Source organism: Trichomycterus rosablanca, chromosome 18 (genome assembly GCF_030014385.1).
Source record: "Trichomycterus rosablanca isolate fTriRos1 chromosome 18, fTriRos1.hap1, whole genome shotgun sequence".
NCBI classification, from domain to species: domain Eukaryota; kingdom Metazoa; phylum Chordata; class Actinopteri; order Siluriformes; family Trichomycteridae; genus Trichomycterus; species Trichomycterus rosablanca.
In genome coordinates, this window is record NC_086005.1 from 18123397 (window position 1) to 18142655 (window position 19259).

At 37.2% G+C, this 19259-nt stretch overlaps 1 protein-coding gene across 1 annotated transcript; it reads right to left on the reverse strand.

Annotated features, from left to right (window-relative positions):
• Positions 1-743: 743 nt before the first annotated feature.
• On the reverse strand, positions 744-19225 carry acads (acyl-CoA dehydrogenase short chain). Its single transcript, XM_063014392.1, has 10 exons — positions 19188-19225; positions 15968-16131; positions 14862-15011; positions 12172-12283; positions 9156-9307; positions 4695-4865; positions 3525-3662; positions 2223-2318; positions 2051-2107; positions 744-1975 (listed from the first exon to the last, which is right to left on the reverse strand). Exons 1-10 carry the CDS (start codon positions 19213-19215, stop codon positions 1823-1825), a joined length of 1221 nt encoding a protein of 406 aa, XP_062870462.1. The 5' UTR covers positions 19216-19225; the 3' UTR covers positions 744-1822.
• Between the last annotated feature and the right edge of the window lie 34 nt (positions 19226-19259).

Below are 19259 nucleotides of genomic sequence, written 5' to 3' on the forward strand. Positions count from 1 at the left end.
TTTGCATTGCACTCAGTACAGTGGCCAGTCATGTCAATGCACTTAGATGCACTGTGTGGGTAGACTTTTGCTATATATATATGTATTCTAGCGTAACACACATTGTTTCCGGGTAGGCTATAGACACAAGCTCTCTGATCCTGAACAGGAAAAATAGCCACTAAAGATAAAGAAACACAAAATGCTTGGCTGTATCCTTTTTTTGTTTGTTTGTTTGTTTGTTTTTATAACACCATGTTGTCATATCTATGACATTCAAGGCAGGAATCAGTGTTTTACGCTAGTTTTATTTGTTTTGTATTAAATATAAGTTTTCATTTTTCAGGAAATTGAGGATTATTTCAGAATAATCTTAGGTGAAAATTTATTTTAATGTTTTGGGCATTTGTAGTTTTTGTCTTTCACTGTTGTATTTTGCGCATTCAATCAGGATTGACTGTATCCCAAACCATAATATGTATTCAATAACATACAATGTATTAGTTCGCATAATGTAGTCTTGTGTACAGAAATAGTACATCAATCATTTGTTGCCATGCTAATACTTTGATCTACTAATACTTTTATCTCTGGGGTATGACTTGTATGTCCATCAAAGTGTATGTCTGTAATTAACAAACTTTTTTTTTCTCCTTAGGCTTTATAGCCAAATAACATTAATTATGGACATGCTTGAGGTAAAAAAAAGCCAGTGCATTAGAATAAGTTTAATATCACTCAAGAAAACTGTAAAACCATTAATGTTGGGTGTTTAATAAAAATTTTTTTATTATGTTGCTAACTTTCTAGGAAGTAATCATAGACACATCAGGTCTGACACATAATGCCTAGTTCACACTACACGATTTTTGCCCTGATTTTCGCTCGGCGCTTGATTTTCCGGCTCGGGAGCAACTCAGCGTTCAATCGGCGATCAAAACTTGGCTCTCGATCGCTAAGTGTGAACTATCCAACAACTCGACCTGACCGGCTCGCCGACCGCTCGGCAACTGGATTGAGATTTCTAGCACGTCAGATATCTGATCTCAGATGTGCAACTGGGAATGAGTGACATGTCGAACAGCCAATGAGAACACAGGATACGGTGTGAGGGGAAACGCAGGAGGGAAGGGGCTTAATTAATATAGTTTATATCAGAATACACCAGCACACACACGTTTTACAGTATTTCTGATTTGATCGTCCTCTACAAAACATAATACCCACGCTGCATTGCAAAATTATTAATTAACCTCAAACTTACTATAGAACAATCTATACTGTTCGTGTTGCCAAATCCACTCGGATTCATTTATTTTTCCTCCTTGATTTTGCACTGCACATCTGCACAAAAACACTTTGATCACTCGCTACTTGTTGACGTGCATTTTTGGACGTGGTATCATTAAACCCCTCGTCACTTCTCACGTGTGTTTTTGTAAAGAAGAAAAAAAAGGGAGACCAGAGAAGCTCGTCTGCGATTCCAGTTAGTGATAGATCGTGTAGTGTGAAACCCCCTGTCGCCGATCAGTCGTGTAGTGTGAAATATACACCGACTGAAAGACTCCCGAGTGCAAGAGATTCAGTTGTGTAGTGTGAACTGTACAGCGACCCGACGACTTGGAAAGTCGCGTAGTGTGAACTTGGCATAAGGCAGAAGCACATGCACTCTGCTGCACTCTTGTGGTATGCAAAAATGCTACTGTACAACGGTTTTTCTCTGCTACCTTCTTTACTTTAATCTTTAAATATGGCACCCTCAAGAACAGCATAGAAAATTAACTAAGTTAAAAATACATACTTGTTTCTGTACTGACATTAACATCTGTTGCATGTCACAGACCTATTGTTGATATTGCTTCAAAACCTGATTTGCAATAACAAGCCTTTGAATCTCACTTGTCCCCTCATAGATTTCAGTGATACGAGCATCACGGTAGTGTCTTTCAGCAGGCATGTCTGTTACATAGCCCATTCCTCCCAACACCTGGATGGCCTTCATATAGACAATACAGAAAAATTAGATATAGTAATCTGATAATACATCCAAATCTGTAGAACATCTTCCTACCTGATGTGATACAAATGTTGCAGCCTCAGATGCAGCCAGCTTTGCCATAGCAGCCTCCTTCAGGAAGAAAAGTGGAAATGGGAACGATGTAATTATAATGTGTATATTAGACATTACATTTTATTAATAGTAAAGATTATAAGACAGATATTACTGATAAGACAACACTAGCCTTGGAGAAGGGTTTTTTTGCGTCACGTAAAAGTGCAGCTTTCCAGGTGAGAAGACGAGCACTTTCTGTAGCAACAGCCATGTCTGCCAACTTAAACTAAAGACAATATTTGTGTTTTAATCAAGTGAAATGTTGAAAATGTAATCAATTCTGACTTTAAAGTAGAGTCATAATTACTAAGTGATGTTAGGATACTCAATAATATCTGCTGGGCACCTAAGCAAGGATCATAACTCTCTCTGCTAGATACAATAACTGAACATGCACTCTTTTACACAAGTTGAACAAAGAAAAAATCCAGTTCAACTTGACACATGTATATGTTTATACAACAGCTAGTTATAATATTCATAAAGTAAACGACTAAGATAACATTTGACCTGCAGCCTGTTTGGCCAGACTTGGAAGAAGAAAGTGACTTCAGATTCACATCAAATTCTGAATCTTCCAATACCTTAAAAAGTGTTAGGTCAACTGTAGTGACAACAGAACAACAGAAAATGCTGGAATTGGTTAGAAACAAACAGAATACAAACAGGTATGTATTCTACAGATTAACACAGCACAATAACATTACTAAAAGCTTGTAATTCTTTTTGAATTGTTTTAACCCAAAGTCCCATTTTCCTTTTATCTTTGCTTAATTGCACTCTATTATTTCAAACTTACATTACTTGATCGTGTTATATGAATCATATGCCTTTTGTAGCCAACTGTGTTTATGCAGGCTAAAGAAGCGCTCCCATTGCATAGCACAACATTTGTTGTGGAACTAGTTTTTGGCGGAAGGTAGTGTCAGTATTAAATATACTCGTTATGAAACTCAGGGCTTCTTTCATTTTTGTTGCTTTTTGTGTAAAAATGTTGGAAAAAAACAAATCGACCAAGTGACCAAATCACAGTGGTGATGTATTTGCAATAACTCACTCTCTCTTATGTTCTATTGCCTGAATATATGACAATACAGCCATTCTTTCAAGTTAAGAAAAAAGGCAGTTTAAAGTGACCTGGTGTAGTGATTGCTGTCCTTGGAGAAAATCTCTTGGATTGATAGCAGGCTTGGAGGTAAGCAAATCACTTAAGGTTCATATTGACTGACTAGGATCATGTGTTGAGTAAACATATGCAAATGAAGACTACAAACTACAAATCTACCAAGAAGCTTTATAAACATGTTCACATCATGAGTCAACTCGCATGTTTGAATCAGTCTGTTCTGATTATCTTCTAATCTGGGCTAAACTGCCTTATTTCCTCAATGATTTTAAATGTAATTCTAACATTATTCAGGTGTATTTTTACCTGTATAGCTTGCATTTTTGCAATTGGTGCTCCAAAAGTTGTCCTCTTAAGAGCATAATCAGCTGCACAGTCAAGAGCCGCCTGTGCTATCCCAAGGGCCTGAGATGCGATACCAATTCGTCCACTGTCCAATGTTTGCTGTTGTAAAAATATTAACAAGCCAACCAAATTATTAAATTACATAAAGGTGTTGGATCAAGGTCTAGCTCTGTGCAGGTCACTAGTTTTCCATTACCCCAAACTCGTCTAACTATGTCTTCATGGACATCACTTTGTGTACAGTGGCACAGTCATGCTGAAAACAAGAAAGGGCCTTTTTCAAACTGTAAATAATGCTGTTAAAAGTTACGTCAAAAGTGGTGCAAACATCCTCTTTCTAAAGAGTTGATTCTAAATCATGTGATAAATGACTAAATGTGCTATTTTGCAAAAAGCTATACTTTTACAAGGGGAAAAAAGACCTGGTAATTACTAAGCTTTAAACTTCTGTCTAGGCAAACAAGCAAATTGGTATTTCTTTTGTGTTTACAATTGTTAGATTTTATAAGTTTATATCTCCAATTCTCCAACTTGCATGTCTTTGGGTTGCAGGAGGAGGAAACCCATGCTGGAAAAACATGCAAACTCCATACAGAAAGGACCCAGACTGCTCAACATGGGAAATAAAGTCAGGACCTTCTTGCTGTGAGGTAACAGAACTACCCACTGCATAATGTGTCGCCCAGATTGCATAAGTATTTTTATTTAAAAGTGCTTTGTTTTAAACAAACATGAATTTAATAATATTGCATTTCTGCAATAGGTCACTTGGATGGTGCAGCAGTAAATTGCTAGCCCATTAGCGCTAGGATCCACAGTTGGAAACCCAGGTGGATCAACCTTACTGGCTACGTCTAGGGAAGGAGGGTTGTTGAGGCCCCTTGATGGATTGGTGTTCTGTTTGGGGTGTGTGACTGCATTCTGGGAAATGGACCCATTGTGACTAACCAGAATTAAAAGTGGTGATAAAACATAAAAATAAAATTAAAAAATGAATAAGACTCTGTTAAATGTAAACTATTGTCCCCCAGTTTGCACATGTACTAACTAAATAAACTGAGATCTTAATTGAGAAAATAATTTTACACTGATATACAAAACTGATAATTCTTAGCTGCAAAATATTATTACCATGGCTATCTTGAAGCCCATGCCACGCTGGCCCAGTAAGTTGCCCAGTGGTACACGACAATCCTCCAGAATCAGGTTTGCTGTGGATGAGGCCCTGATTCCTAACTTATCCTCTTTCTTTCCAAGTGATAGGCCTGGATGAGGCATAGGTATCAGGAAGGCACTGATTCCCTAAAACCAAAAGAAGAAAAACAGACATCCACAATCTACTTAATTTACAGACTCACCCAAGTCTAGAATTATTGGCACCGTTTGAAAATTAAAATATATTTGCAATTAATTTGTGTAATATTAGACAAAGTACTAGAAATCTTTAATTTAATCCACTTCTGATAAATAAAAACCACATCAAAATCTTATCAACATTGGCACACTTGTTTAGTATTTTGTTTGCTAACATAATATCACTTCTCTCTACTTCAGTCTTCTCTCTACTTCAGACAACAGCACATCTTTTCACCTGGTTTGAGTTAAAAGTCTGGGGTGACTTGGTAAAAGTTTTATTATTTAGTCCCTATACAAATGCTGTAAAGATTTTGATGTGCACTTTGTATTAAAACATCACCTTGCTGGAGAATCCGACAACAACACAATTTTAGATTTTTGACAGGCGCAGTCAGTGCTGTAAAATCTAGTTGAACTTTATAATTATAATATAACTTTATAATTACAATTAACTTACAATAAACTAATTTGAACCAGAAACCTTCTGATCAATCGTCCAGTACCTTAACCACTGAGCTAACTCTGCCTTGTTGCCATATACACTTACCATTTATTGGAATGGCACTAAGGTAAGGACATTGATTATTTTATAAGCTATACCTACCATACAGATACATTTACAATTACTGACCATAGCTCTACACACCATCAGATGCTTTGAACACTTTGTCCCCACCATTCCAGTACTTCATTTATTTATCAAAAGGGAAACACATAGGACTATCACTGGTAAGACATAATTATGGTAGTTTACTATTCTTAGCACTACAATGACATGGTAACAAAGTAATGGTAGTGTGTGTTGTAGAAGTGTGGCAGGTGCAGCAGTGTTATTGGGATTCTTAAACACCAGTGTCAATGCTAGGAGGAGAATAGTTAACACACTGATAAACACACAATGTACATGAAAGAGAGCTAACAGGGTAATGTGCATGACCATTGAGCCTTCAGGTGGAAGGTGTTCAAGAAACCATCATGCTACAACAGTGTGGCTTAGTAGACATATTGTGTGTGTGCTTGACTGGCCCTCATACAAGTGATGTCAACAAGTGATTGTAATCATGATTTGAAACAAAAGCAGTATTCACTAAAGGCTGAGTCTTTCAGGAGCAAAGACGGGCAGAGAATGCATCAAATGTTTAAATGAAATGTTTAAAAACAATGTTTATACAGTGTATAATATCAAACAATTCAAGGACTCTGGAGGAATTTCAGTGTGTAAAGGGCATGGGTACAAGCCTAAGCTAAACACCTGTGACAGCTATGTTTAAAATATCTTGGGCAATGAAGTAGAAGTCTAACTGGTCTGTTATTATTTTGCTCAACAGTGGCTTATGCCTTGCCATTGTGCTATAAAGGCCCGATTTATAAAGTGCTACAAAGATGGTGATCCATTCAACGGTTCCTCTCAACTCTAACTTTTCACACTTTTTACAGAGACCATTGGGTTCTTTCACACTTCACTGACTTGGGCCCTCCTTGTCCCAATTCCCCGTTTCGCCTGACAGCCAGCTCTGGCAAGGTTTAAGGTTGTCCCATTTTTTTTTTATTTTAAAAATTCCGAAGGCACTGTGGTCCTAGGATCCCTCAAAATCGTTCCTTGCTGGAACAGGTGGACTTCAACTGAGGTCTAGACACATCTCAAGAATAATTAAAGCAAACAGGATGCACATGAGAACAATTGTGGCACAGCAAAGGATTTGGATACATCCAGTTTCAATTTTTGGTGTTTAATAAAAAAAAATAAAAATAAAAATGCATGTGTAAATATTCATAACATATAATGAAAATAGTTAAGGCGTCTAGACATACACCACATCTTTTTGTTGTTCCTCGTTTTAGTATTAGCTTTTCCTGTATGTACAGGGTCAGTCAAAAGTCGCAGGACACTCTTTTATGACATCTGAATACCCCAGCAAGTAATGGGTGAGGGGGCCTATCTTTTAGGCTATGTCCGGAACATGGCCGCCATCTTAAAAGCTGCCATATTGGATCAAGGGCAAGTTTTTCCAATGGAAACAGTGGTCATGTAGCATATCAAAGAAGACCAGAATTTCGATTGCCACAATTTGCAATATTTCTTGTGGTTCAAAAGTTATCAACACAGAAAGATCAAAACTTTTGTTGTTCATTACAGGTAACTGAAGATGGAATTGACGAAAGAAGAGAGGATTGAGGTAATTCTGATGTCCGGGGAATGCAGCTGCCGTATCATAGTCGCAGACTTCAACAACCAACACCCAGAAAGACCACCAATTTCACACAGCACTGTTGTATCCCTCATAGCCTAATTCCGAGAAACCGGGACTGTGGACAACAAGCCACGCTACCGACAAAGAAACGTCAACAATGGTTTTGCCAGCCTTTGCGAAAAGTCCACGATGCAGCACGCGACGTCTCGCAGCAGAATGTGGTGTCAGCCAGTCATCCCATGCAGCAGAAACTATCAGAGGATGACCCTGATAGACCTGTCGAGTTCTGCACCTGGGCGTTAGACCAACATCAACAGGATCCCGCATTTACACAGGGCATTTTGTTCAGTGACGAGGCCAATTTTTATGTCAGTGGTGACGTCAACCGCCAGAACGTGAGGTACTGGAGTTACGAAAACCCTCACTGGACGGCAGACACCAAAGTCGTAGGTGATGTGAAGGTTATGGTGTGGTGTGGAATATGGGGCACCCATTTTAATCAACCAAACCATAAATGCTCAGCGCTACCTGACAATGCTACAGGAAACAGTGTTCCCATCCATTCTGACCGAAGATGACAGTTTCCCCTGTTATTTCCAACAGGATGGGGCTCCACCACACTACGGAGCAGGTGTTCGTCAGTGGCTGGATATTCAATTCCCTGGTCAGTGGATTGGCCGTCGTGGTCCTGTGGAATGGCCGCCCAGATCACCCGACCTCACACCACTCGACTTTTATCTCTGGGGTCATCTCAATGCTGAATGTATGCTGAAAAAATCTGCAACAGACACCACCTTCAGCACCACATCATGGAGGCTTGTGATAGCATTTCTTGAGCGATTCTCATCCGGGTTCATAACGATTGGATCCAGCGCCTTCAGCTCTGTGTTCAGCACCAGGGACAACACACTGAACACGTCAAATAGCTGTGCATCACAGGGAACATTCCCGGTTGTTGTTGCAAATTTCTGTGTTGATAACTTTTGAACCACAAGAGATATGGCCTTAGTGGTGGAGTCACTTAAGTTCCTGGGCACCACCTTATCCAGGGACCTAAAGTGGGAAAAGAACACACTCTCCATCACCAAGAGGTCTCAGCAGAGAATGTTCTTCCTGAGACAGCTGAAGAAATTCAACCTGCCACAGAGTCTGCTGATCCAGTTCTACACAGCAATAATAGAGTCCATCCTTACATCGTCCATCACCATCTGGTTTGGTTCCTCAACATCACATGAACGAGCCAAACTCCAGTGTATAATCAGGACAGCGGAGAGGATCATTGGATTTAGTCTGCCAACGCTTCAGGACATTTACAACAGCAGAGTGCTGAAGCGTGCCGGCAAAATTACAGCAGACCCCTCTCATCCTGGACATCACATTTTTCAAACTCTTCCATCTGGCAGAAGACTCAGGACAATAAAAACAAACACATCAAGACATGCTAACAGCTTTTTCCCCAGAGCTGTAACACTTTTTAACCAAAGTTGTTCTCTTGGGCAAATGTTGGTAAATACTGGTTAACAGTCCGTGTGCTGTCGGGTCTGTTAAATATGTTCTATGTTACATGTCATACATGTGTAATTGTCTGTACTATTATGTGTATTGTTTGTACTACTATGTGGACTGTTGTGTGTATCACCAAAGCAAATTCCTCGTATGTGTAACATACCTGGCGAAATAAAGTGATTCTGATTTTGATATTGCAAATCTGATTGCGGCAATTCTGGTCTTCTTTGATATGCTACATGACCACCTTCCCATTGGAAAAACTTGCCCTTGATCCAATATGGCGGCTTTCAAGATGGCGGCCATGTTCCGGACATAGCCTAAAAGATAGGTCCCCTCACCCATTATTTGCTGGGATATTCAGATATGTCATTTTCCCTTTCGTTTCTGAAATAAAAGAGTGTCCTGGGACTTTTGACTCACCCTGTATAATTACACCATTTTGGAATTTTTTTACTGAACAGTATTACCGAGAAAAAACATTACAATATTATAAGCAGTATTTTAGGTAAAAATGATATTACATTATAAATATCACCTTGTGTTTTAAGCTCTTGTCTGTTGTGGCAAACACAACAGCAGCAGAAGCATCCCAGCAGTTGGTAATCCAGGCTTTGGTTCCATTCAGCACCCATTCATCTCCCTCCTGTCTTGCCAGCGTAGAGGCAGCACCTGCATCACTTCCATTACCTTTTAGAACAAAGAAGCAGACACAAGTGTATTTACTGTATACCACATTTGTAAAGCCTTGCATTATCACAATATATCCCTGCAAGACTTTCACTCTGATGCTCAGAGGCAGGTTTTACAAAGTTCGTAATAATAATGCTACTGAATTAAAGCCAATGTGTCATGTAACAGTACATGGTCGCTGTTGTCTGCCTTTTCTATTTATGACGCACCATACATGTTTAACAGGAGACAGATGTGAACTGCAGGCCAGTCAATGACTGTTGGTTGTCAGCTACTTATTAACTTCCCTACTGTAATTTACAAACATAGTCAGCACTTTACACAGCAAATAGTTTAAGGAGAAAGCTGTATACAGCTAGTAGTAAAACATCGAGCCATTCATCAGAAATTTCACAAAAGCATATTTTGGGTGAGATGGACTCTATGACTTATGGCTGTCATCTATAATTATGATGTTTTTTGTTCTAGAACCACAGAACATCAAAACAAAAATAAAACAATTTCATTAAATTTTTTTTGAGTTTTATTTTTAATGTGGTTTAAACAAGAGTAAATGTTTCAAAGCAGAATTAGAGATGAACAAGCCAGAAGCGAAGATGGCAAGAAAAAAATGCCCCAAATGCAGAAAGAAGTAATAGTGAAAAAACACACTTAAAAGGAAACCTAACTTTCTGGGATGTCAGTGTAAATGTCTCCAAGATAAAGAAGTAGGTAAACAAAGTAACAACAACTCACGAAAGTGGAGCAAGGTATTGTAAAAGTGCAGCACGCCAAGTGCAACTGGCACATTAAAATGGATTTACGAGGTCCACTCCGATAAAAAGGGATGTCACACCGGCTCTGGGCCGGGTCATGCCACCAGAAACTGCTGCAACCTTGGCCAGGTTTCCATGAAAAGATAGTATTTTCGCATGTGGGGGTGAAACTGGGATTTACAGAAACACTGCCCCCTGGAACAAATTATCGCTCAGAAGAGGAACTGACACGTCAGTCATCTGTGCCACCATGCCTCACTAGCCTACATTTCAGGGAAGTAAAGTTTACTTTAATAAGCTACGTGCACTGGTGTATAAAGTACCTGAAAGCGATCCTTCAATAAAAGTACAAATATCAGAAATTTACTTTGATTCCTACAGAAAAAAAAGGTCTTCACAACATAAGAATTTATAAAAAAAAGAATATCTTCCTTCCCTCTGAACATGATTTGTTTCAAACCATGACTACAATCACCTGTTGACATCACCTGTTTGATATCACATCACAATTTTTTTTTTTTTTTTTACCTCTTTACTAGCCCTAAATTGCCCCGTCCCAACTTTTTTGGAATGTGTTGTAGGCCTGAAATGCATGTATATGTACAGTATTTTAACACTTGAAATGAAGTTGACCAGACAAAACATGAAATATTTTGGGTTCATATCTGCAATATAATTAAAATAAATGTAAGAAACACTGCGTCTTTTTTATTTGCATTTTCTATACCGTCCCATCTTTTTTTCTAATTTGGGTTGTACATTTAAGTCATAGATTTATCCCAATAACCTATAACCACTGAATATTGGCAGAATTAATTTGCAAAAAGCAAAACTCGAGATGTTAACAAAACATATGGTGCTTTAAGACGTGCATTTTCCTGAATACCATTAATCTTTTCTCTGCCGGTGTAATACAGAAGTAACCTGGCCCTGTCTTGTGTAACTCAGTGTTCTGCAATGAGTTAATTCCAACAAAATGTAGTGGAACGTTATATCTGTGACTCAAATGTAATCGATCATGTTAGCTAAATATCTGAACAATATTATTGCTAATTATTATAAATAGAAAAACTGTAATGCTGCTGCTTTTTATTTATTAATAGTTTTAAACTTACATCAATGTGTTTCTTGAGGTTGGATGGGGAGTTCTGAAATGCTGATATTTCTGTATCTTTGGGTAAACATTAAAGGTACTTCATCCGACACGAAGAATCTTTCACTCCGACATAAGAAAACATTTCTTGTAAATATGGCCACGGGTGTTTATGTCGGTCACTACTTTAGTTTGTCACCGGAGTAGCATAGGTAAATATGTAGCAAAAGTAAAAAAAAAAAAGTCCAATAAAGAACTACCAGGATTAAACGCATTAGGTAAAAAGTTGACATTAACTAGTAGGCAACACCCAGGCAGCATCTACTATAAAACACATAGCAACACTAATAAGAATGAGATGAGTTATGATGTTCCATGATCCAACTACACTGAGACTTTCCTTCTGATTATCTGGCATTAATAGGCAGCCAAACAGACCTTTTCGGTGCACTAAAAAAAGCTCCTTTGATTGGTCAGTAATTACGTCTATTTCCCCCTTTGTTCCTTTTCTTTAATTACAGATTTTTTTTTACATTTGCAATCTTTTTTTGCAGGTGCAAAACATTTGCTACATATTTACCTCCATAAACGAAGCAGGCACGGTGTTATCAGCGAGTGGAATACTAATGTTGCTGCTAGCATCTGACATGCCTGGAGTTGGGTGAAAATCAAAATGTATCCATCGCTTTTAGAACTTGTTTGCACTCGCACATTAATATGCTAAACCATTAATGTAACTTACAAGCACAGATCACAAATTCGCCACACCTGCTTGCTTGCAATCTGTCACACAACTTACATCATTAAGCTACCAAATTTCTTGCAGTTTTATTTTGTTGTAACAAGTAACGATTTTACTTGCAAATATAGTGGAAATAATTCACCTAAACTGAAAATTTTTTTATAAATTTAACATTTGGGTACAAGTCATGAGTAACTGTACATTGCAAATTATATTCACCTGCTAGTATGTTTTGCAAAGTTTTAAAAACAGGTTATTATACTTTACATACCTGGCTCACTCAAAGCAAAACAGCCTACTTTTTCTCCAGTGGTAAATGGAGATATCCACTCCTCTTTTTGCTTCTCTGTGCCAAACTTCAGAATGGGGCCAATGTATAATGACTGAAACACAACAGTATATACAGCAGCAATACAATTACTATTTGACTGCATTATACATACACTTATATTTTCAAGATTTTACACTCATATACAAGTTTATTAATTTCTTCGTAGTCCTCATGTTCATCAATTAATCTGCAGACAGAATTTTAATTTGATTATGTCCATTTTTATTGTAGCAAGCTCACAGAAATCTCTATTCACATGAAGGATAGAAATTAGTCTTGAATGGGTAGACTTTAATTTTGTTGAGATTACAGTCTGAGAACATGTTAAGTGATTTGTGATGTGGGTGGCAACAAGGGGAATATTCCAGTTTGAATGTTTAATCCAGTCTCTCCTATATAAAAAAGTTACTAGAGCTGTCTCACACTGCACACTACTAGACTAAATAGTATATTGAGTGAATTCCAAAGGGTATAATTACACACCATGTAGCACATAGGATGTGCTCTGGGCAGCATCCAGACAATTATTGCAAAGTCAAAGTAAAATCACCAGATGTTGAGTATAAAGTCATATCTCACAAGTGAGAACAATGCAGTAGAACAAAATATTACTTTATTTAAAATATATGCAGACTGAACTGTAGCATTAGTAAAACAGTAAACTAAAGCTAAACATTGTGCTGTTAGCCACGTCAAAGAATGCAAAAAAAACCCCTGCAACCTTCAAGCAAACTTATTTAAATAGTAAGTACAACTATACCTAACATTGAGTTTAGGTTTTATAGAAAAGCTGGTGTGTATCTGAGCTTGCTCTGAGTGCACAAATCAGCCTTACATAACTTGTGGTCTAAAGTTGAAAGATTTTTGGTTTTCTTGCTTCAGTGTTTTTAGATATTTTTATGAAAGTTTTTTTGACAAATACATGCATACAAGTTTATGCAATCCTGACTGATGGCAACCCATTCTTGCCAAATCAGTGCTCAAAGTTTATTTACAATTTGTGTTTTTATGTATCCACACGCTTTTTAAGAATTGACCACATGTTCTCAATGGAATTGAGATCTGCAAAATTTCAAGTTTTTTTCCCCCAAGCCACTTAGTTATCACTTTTGCTCTGTAACATGGTGCTCCATCATGCTGGAAAAAGCATTGTCTATCACCAAATTGCTCCTGAATCGTTGGGAGAAGTTGCTTTTGGAGAATGTTTTGATACTATTATTAATTCATGACAGTGTTTTAAGCAAAATTGTGAGTGAGCCCACTCCCTTAGATGAGAAGCAACCCCACACATAAATGATCTCAGGATGATTTACTGTTGGCATGACACAGGACTCACGGTAGCGCTCAATCTGTCTTTGATGTTTTTCTTGAAGAGACACGGCATTTTTGCTGCCCTTCTTGACACTAGGCCATCCTTCAAAAGCCTCACTGTGCATGCAGATGCACTCACCCCTTCCTGCCACCATTCCTGTGCAAGCTCTCAACTGGTGATGACCCAATCCCGTAGATGAATCCTCTTTACAAGATGGTCCTGGGACTTGCTGGACTTTCTTTGGCTCCATGAAGCCTTCTTCACAGCAACTAAATCTCTCTTCTTCAAGTTCTTGATGATTTGATAAATGGTTGATTTAGGTGCAATCTTACAAGCAGCAATGTCCTTGCCTGTAAAGCCCTTATGATTCAAAGCCTGTTTCGTTGGAGGTAACCATGGTTAACACACATGGTTAAGACAATGATTTCAAGCACCAGTTTAATTCAATCATCATGACACAGTGATATCAGCTGCCTTGTCCTCATTAACACTTACTCCTGAGCTAATGAGAAGATCACTATAATGATGTAAGCAGGTCATTTTATGGCAGGGCTAAAATGCAGTATGGGGTTTTTGTGATTAAGAATGACTTGCCAAGGAATGAAGGCAATTAATTAAAATCTATATGATCACTCTTCATAACAATGTACATTTTGCATAACAAGTTAATGCAAATTGCCACCATAAAACTGAAGCAGCTAATTTTGTGAAAACCAAAATTTGCGTCAGTCTTAAAACTTTTGGCCACGACTATAATATGTAACTGAACTAGAAAAGCTGTTAGTGACGTCACTACTATAACAATGAGTTGCCTAGATGCAATTTTAACAAATACAGATATAAATAGTTTTCCCATATCTATGACATAAAAAATATAATTTGTTAATAAATGTGTTTTAATAATTTTTCACATTTTACTGTTATGGATTGTGTTGTCTTAAATTAATTACAAAAGCTGAAGTCTCTTAAAAGTATTCAGGCCCTTTATTCAATATGTTGTAAAACCCTCTTTGGCAGCAATTACAGCCACAAATCGAATCTCTACAAACTCTGACAATTGAATCTGGGCAGTTTAATCCAATTTTTTCTATGGCTAATACATTCACTCTACAGCATGGTATCTCCACAGATGTTCAGACAGATTTCAATGTGTTTTTTCTTTAGTAATGCTCCTGTTTTTGGCTGCATTTATCTGTCCCTTAATTCCTACTACTCTCCTGAACAATAATGTTCAGGCATGAATGCATCTATGCAAGCTGTTTTAGTACCCAGATTTTACAGATTTTTACCGGCAAGGTTCAAGCTGATTTATACTCACATTATTAACACTAACGATGACCCCAGTGGAAGCACAACCTCTGCTTATCTCCTCAACAGCTAAGCTGTAGGCCAGATAATCCATTCCAGCTCCGCCAAGGCTCTCTGGAACCTCCATGGCCATCACACCCATTGCTCCAAGTTCCCGAATCTGAAAAACACAGTTAAGTCTGTTCTATACGTTCTATATGTGGGCCAGTGATAGCTCAGTGGTTAAGGTACTGGACTAGTAAACAGAAGGTTGCCGGTTCGAGCCCCGCCACCACCTAGTTGCCACTGTTGGGTCCCTGAGCAAGGCCCTTAACCCTCAATTGCTCATCGTGTTCCGCTCATTCTGTAAGTCGCTTTGGATAAAAGCGTCTGCTAAATGCTGAAAATGTAAATGTAAATGTTATACAGGACCTGAACACCTCCCCCTGGAACTGGATGTTGGGCTGCCTGATAAGAAGACCTGTCAGTCTGGATCAGAAACAGCACTTCCAGCATCATTACACTGAGTACTTATTTATTTATTAATTACGATTTTAATTTCATATTTTACATTTTTCATGACAGGACAGGTGATTACTGTTTCATCAGTTCAAATCTTTAATGTCAAACACAGTCATGGACAAATTTGTATCTCCAATTTACCTCAATTGCATGTCTTTGGACTGTGGAAGGAAACCGGAGCCCCCAGAGGAAACCCACGCAAACAAGGGGAGAACATGCAAGCTCCACACAGAAAGGATCTTCTTGCTGTGAGGCGACAGTGCTACCCACTTAGCCACCGTGCCACCCTTACTTACTGTACTGCCTTAGCATTGTGGAGGATCAACTACACCCCTCACACTAACTCTTTAGTCTCCTGCCATCTGGAAGAAGGTACCATAGCATTCTGTACCCTCACTGCTAGATCGTGCAACAGTTTTCTCCACAAGCCATCAGACTCCTCAACTCAGAGTCTGAACTGATGAACATGAACACACATAAAAAAGTGAAAATCCAAACCACTTAAAAAAAATAATGTAATTAAATTAAAAAATACAAATCAAAAGGATTCGACAGTGCCCTACACAGACTGACACTGGTGTGCACTTTTGAAAATAAGTAGCTCCTGGTTTTTACCTGTTTGGCTGGAAAAGAATGATTTTTATCCAGTTGAGCAGCAATGGGAGCAAGTTCCTTTGCAGCATAGTCCTGACATGTCTGCCTCAGCATCTGATGAAGCTCAGGTAATTCCGCGAGCTGTGACAGGCAACGAGAGCCACATCCCACAGCAACACTTAGGGCTTACACACAAAGATAAGTGTTAAATGTTAAAAAACAGATTTTATGTTATGTTGTTTACTATTTTCAACAGCTGACACTTGATCTGAACTGAAAGCTAAGCTATAAATCTCACGAATACTCACAACACAGACAGCTGATATGTAGCTTACGCTCACCCACTCTCAGTGTGCCAGTTGACTGTTTACATACTAATTCAGAAAAAGAGTGCTTGCTGCATTTCGAATCTAAACAGGAAAACTTTTATATTATTTAAATATTTCCTGGGTAATGTTATTTCTTTACAAAAAAAAAGGATATTTTGTTACATGTTCCACTATAAAGGTAGAACCACTTTAATTTAAAGAAATTTTATATTTATAATTTTCAATGCCCATTGTTCAGAGACAAAACTAAAGTCACTTGTATCCAGATGCAACCAATAGACAACCCTTGATTGCTCTGACAATCCTGCCAAGCAACAAAGCCATCAGATGCTGGGAAAAAAAAGGTTCCGATCCCCTGATTTACACAAGTTTAAAAAATATGGTTAAATGTAGTAATGGCAAAGATGACACGTATAAAAAAGTAATGACTGAGATAATCTAAGTGTGTTTAAAAAGTGATATTTACTTTTAAATTTGTTAATTTTGTAGTGAAAAGAAATTTTGTGCATTTTACTGTTTGCGCATGTGTAATGTGAGTGTATAGAAACATACTACAGTAGTATGTATGGCAAAACAAAATGGGCTGCAAAAAACATTCTTTATTGCTTACCTTTTTGATATTCTATTCAAATATAAAGCTACCCTTTATTAGAAGTAAAATGATTAAAACGGAAAAAAATCTTTTTTTGGCAAATATGTGTGCCACAATTATCTGCACTCATGGAACCTTTTTTATTAGTAATATCTAACAGAGGTTTTATGTTTTAAAAGTCTCATTTTTAAATGGTCAGCCATGATTTCCTGTGAACTAGGGAATAAATACAGCAGTGATAATTGGGATAGGGGACAAAACATGTTTAGGTTTTTTTCTTTAAACACTACATTAATTTTAATTAGTATATCTATAGAGAAAGGTCTCAGCTAACCAACCATGTAATGGAACAGATTTTTAAAACAGTTTTTATAAACACTGACATTTGTTGTTTTCAAAACTCTTGATTTTGTCAACTCTGTCGAACCCACAAAAAAACTTTTTTAAATTTGATCAGTCAACGAGAGTAAGTCCTCAAGTATCTAAAAAATGAGATTTGAGTTAGGTAACAGAATATATTATAACAATTTTTTTCTGATTGAACACAATTTTGAAATAAATATTCTTAGGCAAAAAAAGAAGACATCATTAGATGAAGTTCAGCTGGTGTTTTAATATTTATACATTACAAATTAAATTAATGGAGAGTAAGAGGGGCTGTCCAAGCAACACCAGTGAACAGGCTCTCCAGGTAGACATCAAGACTCTAGGATGTACCTGGCATCAAAAGAAAATTAACAAATTCTGTAGGGCCTATACCCCAGTAAGGGTGAGAGGTAAAGACTTTTTGGAAGCATTAATTATCACAGTCAGCTTAACTGTCAACTGACGTAGTCTGACGTAGTTGACAGAATAGAATGTTTATCCAAATTCACTGTGTTTTGTACACTGGAGCCATTTTATTTTTCCTCAGTTGCTAGCAGCATCTATAAACCTAAACTAAAATGCCAACATCTCACAATTTTTAACTAAGATTTTCATAATGCAAACATTAAAGTGGTTACTTTTCCAAAACTTAAAATTTCCACCATAGATCTGCTTTAAATTTGGTGTGGTCAGTCACCAGACCTTGTAGTTCTGAATCAAGTTGGAATAAGTGATATTAGCTTGAATAAACAAATAGACCAAGGTGTACATACAATCATTAGTAATTATAGTAAACATTGGGCTGGTTACCTTTCCAACACTTAAAAATGTATACATAAATCTGATTCAAACTTGGTGTGAACACTTATCAGACATGGTAGAAAAGAATCAAGTTGGAATAAATTAGGTATTACAAGTTTTATTAATAATTAGAGTATACATTATGGTGGTTACATTTCCAAAACTCAAAATTCCACCATAGATCTGTTTCAAACTAGGCATGAACCCTTAACAGATATTGTAGTATCGAATCAAAATGGAATTAGTTATATGTAATAAGCTTTAATAAACATAGGTGTACATACTTGCATTAACAATGACAGTACACATTATGGTGGTTACCTTTTCAAAGCCCAAAATTTCAAACATATATCTGCTTTAACTTTTGTGTGTACACTTATCAGATATTGTGGTATGGAATCAAGCTGGAACGAGTGTTGTATTATGAGCTTTAATAAGCATATACGCTAAGGTCTATAGGCATGCATGGACTGAAAACGCTTTCGTAATGCACTACAGTAAAACTTACTATTTTATTGAAATCCGTGCGATTTAACTATGGATAGCTTGACTGAAGTCTAGAACTTATAAGGAAGGGTAATTTGTTTTAACTCTGTTTTTGCTAGCAAGTAGAACTTATATCGAGTTATAAGCGCTCCAGCGATCACTGGATTGTAGGTAAAAGGTTACGTTACTGAAACCAAGAAATGACGTCTACATAAGCCAACTGTCAAACGCATTTAATTTGTAAAAATTATATTATATATATATATATATATATATATATATATATATATATATATATATATATAGTAAATATATTGTTTGCTCAAATACATTTCTCTTCATAACTTTAACTAAAGTTAATGACTATATAAAGGTATGAGCTAATCTAAAAATGTATGCTGTGCTTGATACATGACAGTAGGGCAAACGAAGAAAGGAAAGTCAGTGCAGATGAGAATGTTAACATTTGCTATACTGAGGATAATTCGGATAATTCAGTTTATAGTGTTTTTATTCATTAGCAGTACTGCTGTGCATAACGCTTTTATAATGTAGATGTCAAAATATCACATAAACATCTAGCACGTTTAACCACATGTACACGTTAACTAAGTTGTTCAGTGAAAACAACAGTATAACAACTATTTCTTATATTTACATGACTGACCTTTTCGAGCTTTTAAAAGAGCTGCCATCTTAGTTACTTTCTTCTTTTGCTTCTTTTTGATTTTAATTTAAT